The sequence below is a fragment of the Pectinophora gossypiella genome, chromosome 2 (genome assembly GCF_024362695.1).
Source record: "Pectinophora gossypiella chromosome 2, ilPecGoss1.1, whole genome shotgun sequence".
Classification (NCBI taxonomy): domain Eukaryota; kingdom Metazoa; phylum Arthropoda; class Insecta; order Lepidoptera; family Gelechiidae; genus Pectinophora; species Pectinophora gossypiella.
Genome location: NC_065405.1, coordinates 5,378,093 through 5,393,595, shown reverse-complemented (window position 1 = coordinate 5,393,595; position 15,503 = coordinate 5,378,093). Strand labels below are relative to the sequence as shown.

Below are 15,503 nucleotides of genomic sequence, written 5' to 3'. Positions count from 1 at the left end.
GGATGACGTTGAATAGGTGCCGAGACAAACCTCTGTGGTTTAACGGCATCATTCAAACCATGTATTTAGATTAAGGATATAAAGAAAATAAATAAAAAAATTAAAAAACGTGAACTTTTTACAGCGTATTTTTAAAGTTCGGAATTTTCAATGATTAACTTTTCCGGCTACGTTCTTCAAAACCATTATATAAATGGCGCTATAAAGATTTTCCTTCCATTAACCTTATAATTTTATGGACCTCTTTTATCTTTGTTTTTGGGTATAAATGATGACCCTTTTTATTACAACCAGGCACAATTACATCTCAATAAACAGAAGCTTTAAAGCAACATAATCCTATACATAAAGTGATCCAAATATCAAGCAACAATTACTTTTAATATATGCTTTGGCCATTATATTTTTGAATAATTATGTACCCGAGTAATAAGAAAACAGGTAATTAACACGTTAAATCTCGACAGCGCCATCTATATTATTTCTGGGGAACGTAGTCTGGAAAATCCCTCATTGAATATAAAGGCATATAGGCATTCTTGAGTAATTAATTAGCAAAGTAATAAACCTCCTCGGCCTCTGTGGTCCAGTGGTTGAGCGTTGGGCTCACGATCCGGAGGCCCCGGGTTCGAATCCCGGGACATATCACAGCAGATCACAAAAATCACTTTGTGATCCCTAGTTTGGTTAGGACATTACAGGCTGATCATCTGATTGTCCGAAAGTAAGATGATCCGTGCTTCGGAAGGCACGTTAAGCCGTTGGTCCCGGTTACTATTTACTGATTTAACTGAGTAATCGTTACATGAGCCATGTCAGGGGCCTTTGGCGGCTCAATTATAACCCTGACACCAGGGTTGATGAGGTTGGTATTCTACCTCACAACCCACACGATAAGAAGAAGAAGACAAAAGTCATTTAATAAAAAAAGAACTCGTTTATTTTATTATAAAACAGGGAGTCATTACTAGCATCGTTAATTTTTTACAGCTGATTCCACAATGATATGTTAATTGATATATATTTTTTTTAATATTTATTTTTTCTTCGTTTTATTCGTTTATTAATATCTTCCTATTATACCTCTTTTATATATACTCTATCTTTTATATATTTAGTTATATTTTTACATTCTAGAAGTGTGACTGTGGAACCAGCTGTAAACTAATTTGTACTTTAAGCTATTTTGGTGTCCAGCATTTCACCATCACAGTCAATCGTTGAAGGCACTTCACACAGACATAATTTGGAAACCACAAAAGTCAGATTAGCGTTTCTTTCCGTACCTGAAACAAGAAATAGACAAGAAATTATAAAGGCAATATTAAATCAAAATGTCTTATTGGGACTGGATTTGAACCTGCAGCTTTTTGACCATTTGACGAGCGTGTTGACCATTACCTCATGTTGTTCCTCATGAACTAAATGTCATTAGACAATTAGAACACATAGGTCCTAATGTCCCGATTGAGAGAGTGTTTCTTCTTCTTGCCTTTTTAATATATAGAAATATATTATAAGATATATTTTCTCTCGTGGGGAAGTTTAATTTGGAACGTCATTCATGGAGGTAATTTCTTTTCTTGCACGAAAGTTAACTGAATTTTACGTACTAAGTACCTTACCTTACCTAAGATACTTATGTCGCAAACTCTTTAGTTGGGCAGCGACTGGCTGGTCTCCAGCCTGTCATGAAATGACATTTTTAATTTTATGTTTTTATACGTTTTTTGTTTGCTATTGTCTTTCTGTGGTGCTCTTGTCGCTTACAACTTAATTGTAACAAAAGAGTGTCGAATTTCAATAAGTTTTGTAAGGTCGTGACAACTATAAACTAGTTATATCGTGGTACTGGATGACGTAGGATATGTCACAGTCCGCTGTTGTAATTGGAAACAATCAATTCTTCAATTTTAATTTTTAGTGTACCATTCAGGTCGAATTTTCATTTTTATAATAACCCCCATAAAATACAAGTATGACGACTACAATTTACGAAGTATTTAATCATTATCAGCAATTCTAGGTAAACAAGATATTTATTGATGACATTAAAATTGACGGTTAAAATTTAATTTTCACGTCTTCTCTATCTCGTTAAGGACCTGTTTCATCGAAAGGGCAAAGAACTTTTGTTCTGTACGTTGAATTAATACGTTGTATTCAAGCCGGTTGGCGACAGTGGCTCATTATAGTAACTTGGTGACTATAATTTATTACATATAATAGGCATCTATTTTTCACGTTTTCTTTGGAAGAAAACATCCAGAGAATACAAGCTCATATAGCCTCCGGGCTTCAGAACCGAGGAATACTTTTAGTGTTCATCTATATGCGCAGTGGTACCAGAGAAATAGTACGGTACAGATTTGAATCTTACCTACTTACTTGCGAGTAGGTAGTTTATTCTATAATTTTTTGCTCCTCTATGTTGTTAGTAAACTTTAAAAAATATAAATATTACTTAGAATAACTTTTGTTTCTTAGTCGGAATATGTATACAGGGTGTTAGTGACATCGTAACGAAAACTTCGAGGGATCATTCAGACCATGACGGAAAATTCCACTTGATATTAACTCAGAATCATGGTCACTCTTTTATTCGGTTCTATTTTCGGTACTTTTTTTATTCGGTTCTATTTTTTAAAAGTATCATTTGTATTCGACTAAGGTGATATTATTGGTATTATTTGGCATACAATTTGTGTATGAGTTGAGTTCTTGGTTGACAATGTTCCAAGAATAATCAAGTGTTAGTATGCCTTGTGAATTGAGACTAAATATTAACTATTGACATGATTATAATGCCATGCTTGCTCTGAATCTTCCACGAATACATAGTGGACCTATTGAACTTCCTATTGTTTCTGTTGATAATGGGTAAACTACGCTTAATAACTAAGATATAGTGCAATAAAGATTTTAATATATTCTTCCGGGAAAATAGCTGTGGTTAAGTATAATTTCATCAATCGTATTTATATGAATAGCTTCCAACTTCGTAGAACCACTTCCACTTCTTAGACGTTAACACATTAACGTCGTAAGACCGAATGTCCTTTTAATATCCAAACTCCATTGTTTAACTATTGTATCTGGAAATCTCAGCCTTACGAAGTTAACACATCGTGTGTGACATATATTATTATTATGAATTTATGACAGATTATATATAAATAACTTAACTAACACTTGAATAGCTCTTAAGAACTTACCCGTAAGAGTTGGCAGACGCAGTGGCAGTGGCAGTAGCAGTGGCTGTGGCCGAGCTGCCCCCACCGTAATGTCCACCGCCCCCACAGGATCCTCCGCAGCCGCCGCCACCGTACGGCACTCCGCCGCCGCCCCCGTATCCACCCCCGCCACCGTACCCGCCTCCGCCGCCGCCACCGCCCCCGCCGCCCCCATATCCGCCGCCCCCTCCGTAGCCGAACCCGCCGCCGCCGCCACCTCCATAGCCACCACCATAACCCGGTCCGCCGCCACCGTGGTGACCTCCGTAACCTGAAAAAGGGAGTCATGTTAAAGATAATCTACACAGGCCCTGTGCCGAAGTTTTTCTAGCAGCTTCTTTTCCCCGACTATACAGGTTGTGAGAAGCTGCAGTAGTTTTAGGCGGATGAGACGTTCGTTATGTAAAAAATTACGATTCAAAGTGTAACTATGTTACCTACTGAATAAAGATATTTTTGAATTTGATTCAAATAAATTTGAAATTAGTAACGACTCAAAATGTAACTTTTGACAAACTCAATTGACTTAATTGAATGTTAGGCACCTTGAAAATAACTTGATGAAAATATTATCATCTAGATTTTAATTTATTAATTTGAAAATAATCTTTCGAATAAAATCTTCATTTTCAGTAAAAGAATTACCTCCTTTCACTACTTGCACGACGATCGTCTTAGAGGGTTGTTGGTACCCGCCGCCGCAGTCGTAGCAGCCGCCGCCGCCTCCATAGCCGCCGTGGCCGAAGCCGAACAGCTTCTTGTGCAAGTGACGTCTTTGCCTGTTCAGTCTCACAGGTTCAGACTGTTCCTGATCCTCTAATTTCTAAAACAATATGTTTATGATTAGGATACACGACTGTGGGTATAAAAAAGAGTAAGCCCAGATTCCAGTCAGATATTCAGTGTGCGAGGATGTAATCATTAAATCCAAAATCGAGGTCCGTTGGGTTCTAATTTCAATTTCTGAACTTTTCATGATTTTTCAAGTAAGCTCATATTACTAATAATATTGTTTAGGTAACAATATCTTGAATAGCTCTCCTACTCCTACATCTAATCAATGATGATCAATAAGGTAAAATAAAAAATACTTGATCAGGTATTATTACAACATGTGCTACGTCAACTTCGAGTTTTTATGACTGATAAATAATGTTCACTCTTATTTATAGAAAATACGTTTTCACAAAAAATTCAATTCACCTTCACGTAAATGGGTTGCGGATTCCTTCCCAGAGATCTGGGTTCGGATTCACGGATGTACTCGGGAGGGTTCTGCGGAGCCAAGAGCACTAGAATGGGGAATTGTCGCGCCCGGTCTGCGGAGTGTGTCCTTGAGTCCCGGGGGGGAGCTAGCACGGGGGCCACGAGCACCACGCGCTCCCCGCCATCGAGTGTGTTGTCCCCTACCGAGGCACAGGCCACTGAAACCAGCGCCAAAGCGCCCGCCACCGCACTCCAGTATCCCATCGTGATTACTGGCGCAGGACCTACAATGCCAACCTATTTATATGCCAAGTTTTTCCTTCAGACAACGTCACCAAACCACCTAGCCGATTCGCCCAGCCGCAGAATACACAGCACGATGACGTTATCGTACACAATCGTATTAATTATTTTTTACGTATTTTGATGCTTATAAGGTTAATATTATTCGGATAAAATAAGACAAAATATGTGGCAAGATGAGATGTATGCTTGACGCTCGACAATTTGCGAATTCCGTGCACGTTCTGGTTATCCCCTTAAACCGGATGCTTCGGTCCGAGTGTTTGGCTACATAATAGCGTCTCGAGAGACAACTTCACTTCTTTTTGCGTGAGATTACGAACATGCCTTTTATTTGTAAATGCTAACATGGTGGATTTTATCATCGCGCTCTTTTTGTAAACGGGTTCGGTCCGTGGCTGTGTTACTAGGGATTCAAGTTGGGATATAAATATCGTTGTAAAAAAACAACTTGTTAATAGTCGGGGTATAAAAACTTGCAGGCTTTATAGTATTAACACTGGGATTAGTTGAGGTTTTAATAGGTTTAATAGGCTTTTGTTTTTTCTGTTATTTCTACGTAATGGTATAATAGAGTGCTTTGTCATGTGGAGTTATTATTGCGATTATCACGTCACCGTTGGTGTGGAAAATTGATTGTATCATAGAGCATCATTGTTTGATTACAGGTTCATGCCTGCGTGCAATTACGTGTCTATGGGTGGCCTATGTATGCCTTCATACATATCGAAGTATATAATTACAAAGGATTCCCATGGCTTGTGGAAAAAGGGTTTTTTTTTTGTAAATCTGTTGTTGTTTCCGTTTCATCCGTAGTTTTTGCTTATCTTTAATTAAAGCTCGTTATGCAAATTCCATAGAATAAATTAACACTTAATTTAATGATGCGCTAACTTATATTTTTATTACATTTTCTAAGAATAATAAACTATCACACTTCTTGAGCCATGGTACTTGATACTTTAAAATATAAAGGGGGAATAAAAAAAGCCTGTTTCGTCAGAGATTTCGAACCAATCGCCTAAAATTAATTTATGACGTGAATCTTTCCATAGACTTGGATATATGCTCAGGATATATGGATCTTTTTAAGTTTGCTTTTTTATGGTTATTAGGTAGATAGGAATACGACCATTCTGCCAGTGTCGAAGTGATCAGAAAACAATCTGAAAAAATATTACTATAATATATGTTATTGGTTGAATACGTTAAAACTGTAGGTAGAGAGCTTAACCTCGAGCTAAACTGCAACAAGCCAAACTGGACGTCACAAAAAGTTTATCCTTATTAGGAGAAGAATATCCTAAAGGGAGACTGGTCTTAGAATGCAGTTGAACAAAACATGGCCCGACGTTCTATCTTCGATACCGCATTCACAAATAGAAGAGACCCTGATTCGAAGTTTATTAAGGTAAACAGGGGTACAAGAGTGACCCAAACGGAGCCGGCAGATGACCGAAGTAGACCGTTAATCAGCGTGTCGGTATCGATAGAACCAGGGTCTCGTGGGAATGTCAGATTGAATGTCGCTGTAATATTTGCCTTTAACCTGTTTTGACCGAGACCAAAGCCTCAACCAATCTCTGCCGATATCCACACCAACCGAGGAACAAAGAGCATGCGAATATATAGTAAAGTGGTTAAGGCAACCCATCCTGATCGCATCCTTAGCCGTACTGTTTGCCATTTCTTTGCCTTATGTACCCGTAATGTCCCGGAATCGGAACTAATATGGCATTGAAACCCTGCATGTTACACTCAGAGAGATTCCCCGATGTTTACTATCACAGGAAAGTTGCGCGAAAAAGGGGTAAGTTTTGATTTTAATATTGGATAAAGCGTTCGGTTCACGATCTCTTCTATCGTGTGGATTGTGAGGTGGATTACCAACTCCATCAACCCTGGTGTCAGGGTTATTATTGAGCCGCCATAGACCCCTGACATGACACATGTAACAATTACGTACATATCAGTAAGTAATAACCGGGACCAACGGTTTAACGTGGGTTCACGATTAAAAGGTGCGAATTCGATTACCGATGGGGACATCGTCAAAGTCAAAGTCAAAGTCAAAGTTTATGTAAGTATAAACTAGTAGACTGTTTGGTATAATATATTACAGGTTGAATAATGTTTGTCAGACTGAGATAGGTACGCAATATAATGTTATGTTTGAAATGTTTACAAACAAAAGAAACAAGTTCTTGTTATGATATTAAAATTTATACGGTAAAAAAAAATTGACATTTTCTTAAGAGGTTTAGATTAATTCAATCAAATCTTTAATAATTTATAAAATGCGCGTTGTTGATTGGTGTTTTAAATGCATGAATTTTACATTGTTTTAGTGTGTTATTATGTGTTTTAATTGTGCATTAATTTTGTTGGGTTAATCTCAATTTTTCTACATAGCAATGTGACTAACTACATTAATCTACAAATATCAAAATGACTTAATTGGAAAATTTATACACATCTATATTATGTTATCTTCCGTTAATTTAATACATTCTACGTTATAGATGATTATATAACTGATAGATAAAATGCTTATATTTTTTTATTTGGTTTGACAGCTCAAAAAACTAACAAATAGGTTAAGAATATTTTATAAAGTACGAAGCGGTAGAATTGTAGAGTAAAAAAATCTCGATAAGTACCTAAGTGTCATTTGATAATCCTAAATTAAAAATATAAATATCCTGTCAGTTGGGTACTATTATTAATTTTAATGAAAGTGCCCGTCAGATAGATAAAACTAATATAATAAAAAATAAACACACTATTTTACAATGATTTATTTATTTTTCATATAAAAACATGTTATTTGCCTTATTTTCCTATAGTCGGTGTCATGTAAGGGTAATTAGGACCACGGTTTTCTGAAACAAAAAAAAAAGATTAATGATAAGATAAAATAGTTACACAAGTAATGGTGACACTGATAAATACTACTTACACTAGTAAAATACCATTAATATAGTAACTTTCATAGAAAAGACATCAACGAGTTACCTATGTTTTTTTAAAGAAGAAACATTACTTTTATTAGGTTTGTTGATTAGGTAGAAACATAAATCATTAGAGTAGAAATAAAACTGTCTTGTGAGTTTCGGTACGCCTTATTTTTGTATAAAATAATAGTTTAATCACACACGAATTTCATTTTGAATTTGGAAACTGAATAGCTTTAATTATTTTTGTATTTGTTATGAATTTAATATTTTTCTGATACTTCTTACCAAAACATTAAACTTGCGAGGTGTTCCGATTTTTGGATGAGAAATAATATATATTTCGAAGGGATCCTGGCTTTTCGGCGGGAAACGGGAACGGGACAGTTGCTTTCTTCATTGAGTAATCTAAATAATTAATACGAAGTGGTGTTTTGTGGTTAATGATCGCATTAAGTTAGTCGGAAGACATTCGCGAGTGTTATTATATTGGAGTATTCAATAAACAAAGTGTATCTGCCTATTTTCGCTTCGTGCCGGGAAGCCGCTTCATAACTCAAAAGTTTATGCGGACTTTTGAGTTAATTCGTTTGGGGTTCGAAGGAGGAGTCTACTCCGAGGGTGGGGGCTTAGGTTTCACCATCATCACCTTTCATCATTTCATTAATCATCAAGAAAAAAAATACGTCAGACATGGCTGTATGGGCATAGTTCCCTTTGCCTTACCCTTCGGGGAAAACCAAAACAAAAAAAAAAAAAATCGAAGGGATCCTACTATAAAATTAAATCAAACATGTAAATCAGGTTCATTAAAAGCCCTTATTGATACTGGGCGGAGAAAGGCCCTTCCCATAGAGTATGAGGAAAAACAAAACGTTCAGGATTGAGCGAAATGTATTTTTTTTTCAGGTTATGTAAATAAAATTAACTTTATATACGACTCACCCATCACTATGACGGTTTCTCTGGGCATGGTTCCGTAGGGATTTCTGTAGTTTTGACCTGAGGAAAAATACTCATATAAATTAGCTTATACTCTTGGCTTTTCCTGTATTCTTCTATGGTGTGGGTTGTGAGGTGGATGGCCAACTTCAGTAACCCTATTATCAGGGTTATTAGTGAGCTGCCAAAGGCCCTTGTAATAAAAATTGCAACTCAAGAGCACTATAAAAACTGATTAAAGATCTATGTTCCATACAACGTGATGTACATACTTATAAGGGTGTTAGTGACATCGTAACGAAACCTTTGAAGGATGATTTAGACCATGATTCTGAGTAGATATCAAGTAAAAATTCCACTTGATATTAACTCAGAATCATGGTCTGAATCATCCCCCTAAGTATTCGTTACAATGCCATTACCACATAAATATATACTTATTTTAAAAAATATATTTAAGTATAATACTTAAAATAGTTACCTCCTACGATAACCGTCTCCGGCGCCGGTGCGCTGTCACTAAACTGTGACAGTGAAATGATCAGCAACGTGAATATTGTTAAGAATTTCAACCCCATAATACTCTTTTATTTGTTTCAATTTCTAACTGCAGAATAAAGTAAGTTACCAAATTATTTATATCTGAATATCACTACGATATATTCTCCTGTTCTGAGCACCGTGGTCAGTTCTACTAGGCTTTTATACCCATATGGTACCATAGTCACTTTTAAATCTTATCTCACTGTAATTATGTTCAGGATTTTTCTAATAACAGTGTGAAGATTGTCTTGGTTATGTCATGGAAAGGAAGATTTCGCTCATAACACGTCAACAGGTCGTTATGTGACGTGTGTAGTTTGTTATAATTGTTTGTATTACATGAACTGTTTGTATAAATAGTACTCTTTATATATGTACTATTATACATAACATAAGCTCACGACTATATTTCCATTTGGATTAGCCACGCTTCACTGAGCTTTCTGTTATGTACTATTTATTTGTTTTTAGGTATATGTACTATTTATTTGTTACTAAAATTTGTAGACATTTCGCAGCTAATTATCATCTTCGGTGGTGAAGCTTCTGTTTTTGGTCCTCCAGTTTCTGAAAACAATGTCTGCATACACAAAAAGAAATACATAAACTTGACATTAAAAACTGCTATTTAAAGCTAAAAGCACGTAAATCACTATTACAAAATACATAAGGTCGAGATATGTTTCGTTTATTTTGAAAAATTCGGTGCGTTAGGTATGTCGAAATCCGCATACTGGGGGTATCTGATTTTATTAAAATAAACATAGCAAACAAAAGTCGACTTTTGATAAGTACTGGTTATAATTCCATTCAAAACTGAAAATGCTGACAGCGCGTGCGATTCAGAAGAATCTGTAACTGTTCTCAGCACTATGGAACGCAAATAGAGTAAAGAGAAGTAAATAATAGTAAAATGGTAATTAAGTGCCTAGTGTTTCTCGAATAACATTACGCGTGAACCTCTAATGATAATTTTATAACTAATGTGGTCGAATACGGAAAAATATATTGAATTTTCCTGACGTGTGTCGAAAATGAGTTTCCTCTTACTGTTTTTCTGCATTGCGAGAATTAATTATACTCATAAAAATGCCAAGAATATAGTTAACAGGACGCGATGAAACCGCAAAGGTACCAATATAGAACTACATTATTATAAAACACGAGTATCGATTTATAATTCTACACTGTAGATATGTGAGTGCGAAATATAATGATGTCTGGTCTTCTTTGTATGTTGCTGTTGTGTGTCCTATAATAACATATTATAACATGTTATAACAAACAAATACATGATTATCAGACAAATGATATGTTATTGTGTAACTTTATCGCCATCATCATCACCAGCCCATCAACGTCCCCACTGCTGGGGCACGGGCCTTCCCTATGGATGGATAGGGAGATCGGGCCTTAAACCACCACGCGGGCCCAGTGCGGATTGGTGGTTATTAACGACTGCTAATGCAGCCGGGACCAACGGATTAACGTGCCTTCCGAAGCACGGAGGAGCTCGAGATGAAAACTTTTTTTTTTGTGGTCACCCATCCTATGACCGGCCTTTGCGAAAGTTGCTTAACTTCAACAATCGCAGACCGAGCGCGTTAACCGCTGCGCCACATGCTATAATATCATGAAAACTCGAACGGATTATCAATTCTACTTATGAAAGAACAACAGACAAATATAATAATATATGCTTTATTCCCTTTCTGGTAAGTAAGCTATTACCTTCTATTTACAAGTAGAGAAACATAAGATTATCTTGCATCTTGATCTAAGTACCTATAATTAAAAGCAAGCAAATAGGTACTCACTTCGACATAAATAGGTTTCTGTTCAGCCTGTTTTCCCTTAGCTTCTGCCACTGTTTCTACTGCAGTAGCATTCGTAGTAGACAGTAGCATTAGCACTGGGAAGTCCTTAGCGGTTTCCACCACCTTCCCTTCTTTACGTCCTTCAACCTTCGAGCCTTTAGGCGGAGCTAACACAGGAGCGACTAAAACCACGCGTTCTTTGGGATCAGAATCCCCTTGGACTACTAAAATTAAAATTAAACAAAAAACTGAAGTTATCACGACCCGAGAAGCAGATCCCATGGTGGATGATGCAAAATGTGGCATGAAACATACCAGGAGGTGTATTTATACGGAGGTAACTCAAGTTCATCACGACTTGAAAAATGATGGACATGTAAAGCGTTTTTGACTAATCACGCTTTTTAAAACGAATCAGGCGTAAGTTGTTTTATTTTTTATTTATATTTTAGTAAACAATTTGGTCAATTGCTTTATTTAATTGTTGCGGAAAAACCTTATATCGATCAAAACAACGAGAAAAAAGAAATATATCAGTGAAAAACAACATAATTAATGAATGAATCTTTAAGTAGTTATCCATTCTCGTCTTTCTGTTTATAACCAGCCTAAACAGATCAAAACTAGAGATATTTCGCCTTTAGTTGTTTTAAAAATTTTTCTTACTGATTAATGGTTTTAAATAACATCCACTTGTGTATTGAGATATGATTAGTTTTATTATGTGGTCAATCTATGATAATCTATTATTATCACATTACCAAAATGATCTCATAAATACATTTGATTCTATTTAAAACTTGCTATGGCTACTTTGGCGTACTCGTAGTAAGTACAGCTTCAAAGTTTTCTTTTATCTTATTTAAAATCTTAAAAAATATTATTCCTACTACTAATAGTAGCTATAAATCGAACAATCTATTGCCTACGAAACTACATAAATACTTTTTTATTTAACTTTTTTAACCATGACTCAATGAAACAAAAACAAGATTGAAAAATGGATGAGTATTTATTGAAGTATAAACAATGTGTGGTATAGTATTATTGGCACTGCGTGTGAGATATTAAAATGCTGACCATAATGTTAGGTTGTCTGTAGGTGTTTTATTAATTGTCCTTTGTTAATGCTGAATCAAGTTTTTCAATGGGCACCTTCGCTCTCAGTTTTTTTCTGAAAGAAAACGTATACAAACATACTTTAAACATGACAGTAATATTCATAAATATAGTTTAACTTGTTTACATGATGACTCTTCGTCTTTCGTGTGAGATAAAGACATGATGACTGGATCAAAATTGGTAAGTATCTCGTGCTTAACGATGAAAGATATACAGTAAGTTAGGACATACCGAATACCGATGGGTGTGAATCAGACCATGATTCTGAGTTAAAATCAAGTGGAATTTTCCGTCGCAACAAAAAAAAAAATCATGTTTTTGGTACACCAAAAACATGAATTTTCAAAGGTCAAGGTGAAAATACATTTTTTCAATTCTATATATACTTTTGCGATGGAAAAATCCACTTGATATCAACTCAGAATCATGTTCTGAAGTTTTTGTCACTATCACCTGTATTTCCGGAAGCACTGATATGTTTCCCTAAACGTCGAAACGTCAAGGGGTCTAAAAACGCAACATTGAAACAATTCATTTACATTTGCGTGTATTTATACACTTTGGGTCATACGCTACAAATAGAAAAATATTTAGACGCCTTACGCCAAAGACCTGTCAATAACTTAAATGATCGTTAAGTTCTTGTCAGCTTGTCTTAAATTACGCCTATAGATACGGATAAATAATAAAGCGAGTCAAATACTAAAATATAATGCATTACGAGTAATAAAACAAATAAATATTTCAATACGACTGTCCTATTCATAAAACAGCTATTCACGTCATCTTCACATCGGCAGCATAATAAACTAGCTTTAGTAATTACTTAGTCGAAGATAATATTCTTGAGACTACATTGCAGTATGACACATTGCGCGACAGGTTCCGGTATTACGACTAGTATTTGTAATAACAACACGTTCTTGGATTCCTTAGCTCCTTATGTACAGGCTTCGAAGGTTTCCCCGATACCGACCCCGCAGGCGTGGTCGACGATTTCCCTCAATCAGCGCTTATCGCTATAGACCCACTAGGGTCGATTAATTCTTTCAATTATTTTTCCTCTCAGACGACGCCCTGAGCCGAGGTTCGCGCCTAACTGGGCACCCTCAGGCCTGTTGTCTTAAACGTTGTATCGGGTGAGAGCCTTCAGCGCGATCCATTTGTCCGGCCAAATAGTTAATGCCATCTGCGGCAAATCTACAATAAGTCACGTCAAAAAAAAAACTTCGCAGGTTTCGGTACACAAATATTGCAGCTTCACATAAAGGTGTTGACTTTAACGCTACATCTCCATGTAAAGCTTAGGTAATGTTAATTTAAAACCGTAAAAGACATAATTTACCTAAACAAAGACAGTAAAGGGAGTATTCCGGGAGTAATTATTGTGAAATCGAGTTTATACGTAGTCGTTCCTACTTCGTACAAACTCCCGGTCTGTGCACTGAGTTTACGTACTTATGCTTGTTTTTTTTATTTAGAGACCCCTCGACTGATCACTAAACACGGCAGACGTAACGTTGAAGTAATTAATAATACATAAAAACCTATCAAGAAGTGTTTTTTTTCTAACACTGACGATATTGACATTTTCGGATTGCTAAAAATAATACTCACTTTGACGGTCAAAGTCTCTGGCACATCAAGGTCGTCCTCAGGCTTGAAGTATATCCCATCGGGCAGCTGGTCTGTGTCTCCTTCAACTTTAGCCAACGTCAGGGTTCCATTCTCCGGGACTCTTGCTCTGATCAAATCAACCAATTTTCCCCCAGAAACTGAATATATAGCTTCCTCTTTTCCAAAAACACAAAGTACATTTACGAATACTACCATTAATATTATAGTCTTCATGTTTCGTCCTGTAAGGATACCCGTTTAATGATCTAGAGTAAACAAGAGACACCTATTTATAGGGTTTTCCTGCTAAAGTTTTTATTAAACAAAAACTGTTGTGTGTCTAAAATATCTCATGATGGGTAGGTAGGTACTTACAAATAAAAGGCAAGCACTAGTGCACAGTTAATATCATGGTATAAGAAGACGAGGTATGCTCAATCCTACAACAAGCCGCCATTGCTAGCCTTTTGATGACGTAAGTGTTACCACTGTGTTACCATTAAATTGGTATCTCCAACATTTCAAGGACGTCAATTTTATTATTGAAAAGTAAGTGAATTGCTGACTAAGTAATGTATTTTATGATATATAAAAATCAATAAAACTGTACGTAAAGCTTTTAGTCATCATCATCAGCCGTACGACGCCCACTGCTGGGCATAGGCCTCCCCCAAGGATCTCCACGACGATCGGTCTCGGTTCGGAAAAAAAATCTCTCAGTAAAATCTTTTAGTAAAAGTCCAAAATTTCCTAGTAAAGTAAATTAAAAACATTGGTCGGGGGTGATTTATTTTTAGAGATGACGTCAGATGGGCTAACCTTGAAATGTTAGTTGTCACTTTTGAGCATACCTAGACAGAGATCATCTGTCTCTTTCTGTGCAGTACTGTGAGAGAGTGACGGGTGACGTATGTCGAGGCGAGAATGAGTCGCACGCTTACGGTGCTAAGCCCGCTGGTTTGCTTATACAATGGTTGATATCACAGGCACTCATTATTACTTACCTCTTTATTATTATATTTTGTTACAGAGCTTATTGCTAAGAAACAAAGAAAACCTGTTAGTATGAACATGACCTTACTGACATTTACATTAAACACGATTATATAAACCTACCTACTGATGATTATCCTAAGTTCATAAAAGTTGCAACTTTATTGTTGATACAGATCTTATGTTGTAAGTTATACAGATTCATATCAATTGATGTTTCTTCTGTACCTATTGGGGACCTTAGCAAAGCTGTCAAATCATTCATTTGACAGGGTTCTTATCACTTTTACCAACTAAGTACCTATTTATAAAACGTGCTTTAAAATTGATTTAGGTTTTGGAGTCTCTCCGCCAACCCTGAGTAGAGCAGCGTGGTATAGTATTATTCTCCGTACCACCTTCAATTAGTTGAAGCTAATTTTAAAATTGAAATTCGAATCAATAAAATGAAACCAGCTGGACATTATATTTTTAAATGGCCTTAGGTTAGCGAAGATCACCAGCCAGAGGTTCCAGACTAGACAAAAGGTTATTAAACGTAAAATAAAACGCAATAGCTTCGCAGTATTTATTGTAAGGCGAGTGGTAAAACCGGTTCACAGTTGGGGAATCCTGTACCGTATACCGTGTGTTAATAGCTTTAGGAACAAAGGTATTGTAATACCAACGTACATCAGCTCATTTACGCCGTTATTACATTACTGAGTTGATGTCAACTGTAATTTGATTTGCTACGTTTTATGACTGGGTTCCGTATGTTTATTTTTAGGCTC

General features: G+C 36.2%; 1 protein-coding gene across 2 annotated transcripts; it reads right to left on the bottom strand.

Moving 5' to 3' along the window:
- Nucleotides 1-917: 917 nt before the first annotated feature.
- LOC126372442 (uncharacterized) lies at nt 918-14,127 on the bottom strand. Of its 2 annotated transcripts, none has more exons than XM_050018214.1 (4): nt 13,738-14,127; nt 3,879-4,056; nt 3,216-3,504; nt 918-1,286 (listed from the first exon to the last, which is right to left on the bottom strand). In XM_050018214.1, the coding sequence occupies exons 1-4, from the start codon at nt 13,969-13,971 to the stop codon at nt 1,268-1,270; spliced, it is 720 nt and encodes a 239-aa protein (XP_049874171.1). In that variant the 5' UTR covers nt 13,972-14,127; the 3' UTR covers nt 918-1,267. The 2 variants fall into 2 exon arrangements, with proteins under 2 accessions (XP_049874171.1, XP_049874164.1); XM_050018207.1 differs by lacking the exon at nt 13,738-14,127 and adding an exon at nt 4,437-4,726.
- Between the last annotated feature and the right edge of the window lie 1,376 nt (nt 14,128-15,503).

Bases quoted from the DNA above. Each gene is read 5' to 3' on its own strand.
- LOC126372442 (XM_050018207.1), bottom strand. From the start codon at position 4,703: ATGGGATACTGGAGTGCGGTGGCGGGCGCTTTGGCGCTGGTTTCAGTG. The intron at 4,057-4,436 runs GTGAATTGAATT...ATATTGTTTTAG, and splicing joins CGCAACCCATTTACGTGAAG to AAATTAGAGGATCAGGAACA. The intron at 3,505-3,878 runs GTAATTCTTTTA...TCCCTTTTTCAG, and splicing joins CGTGCAAGTAGTGAAAGGAG to GTTACGGAGGTCACCACGGT.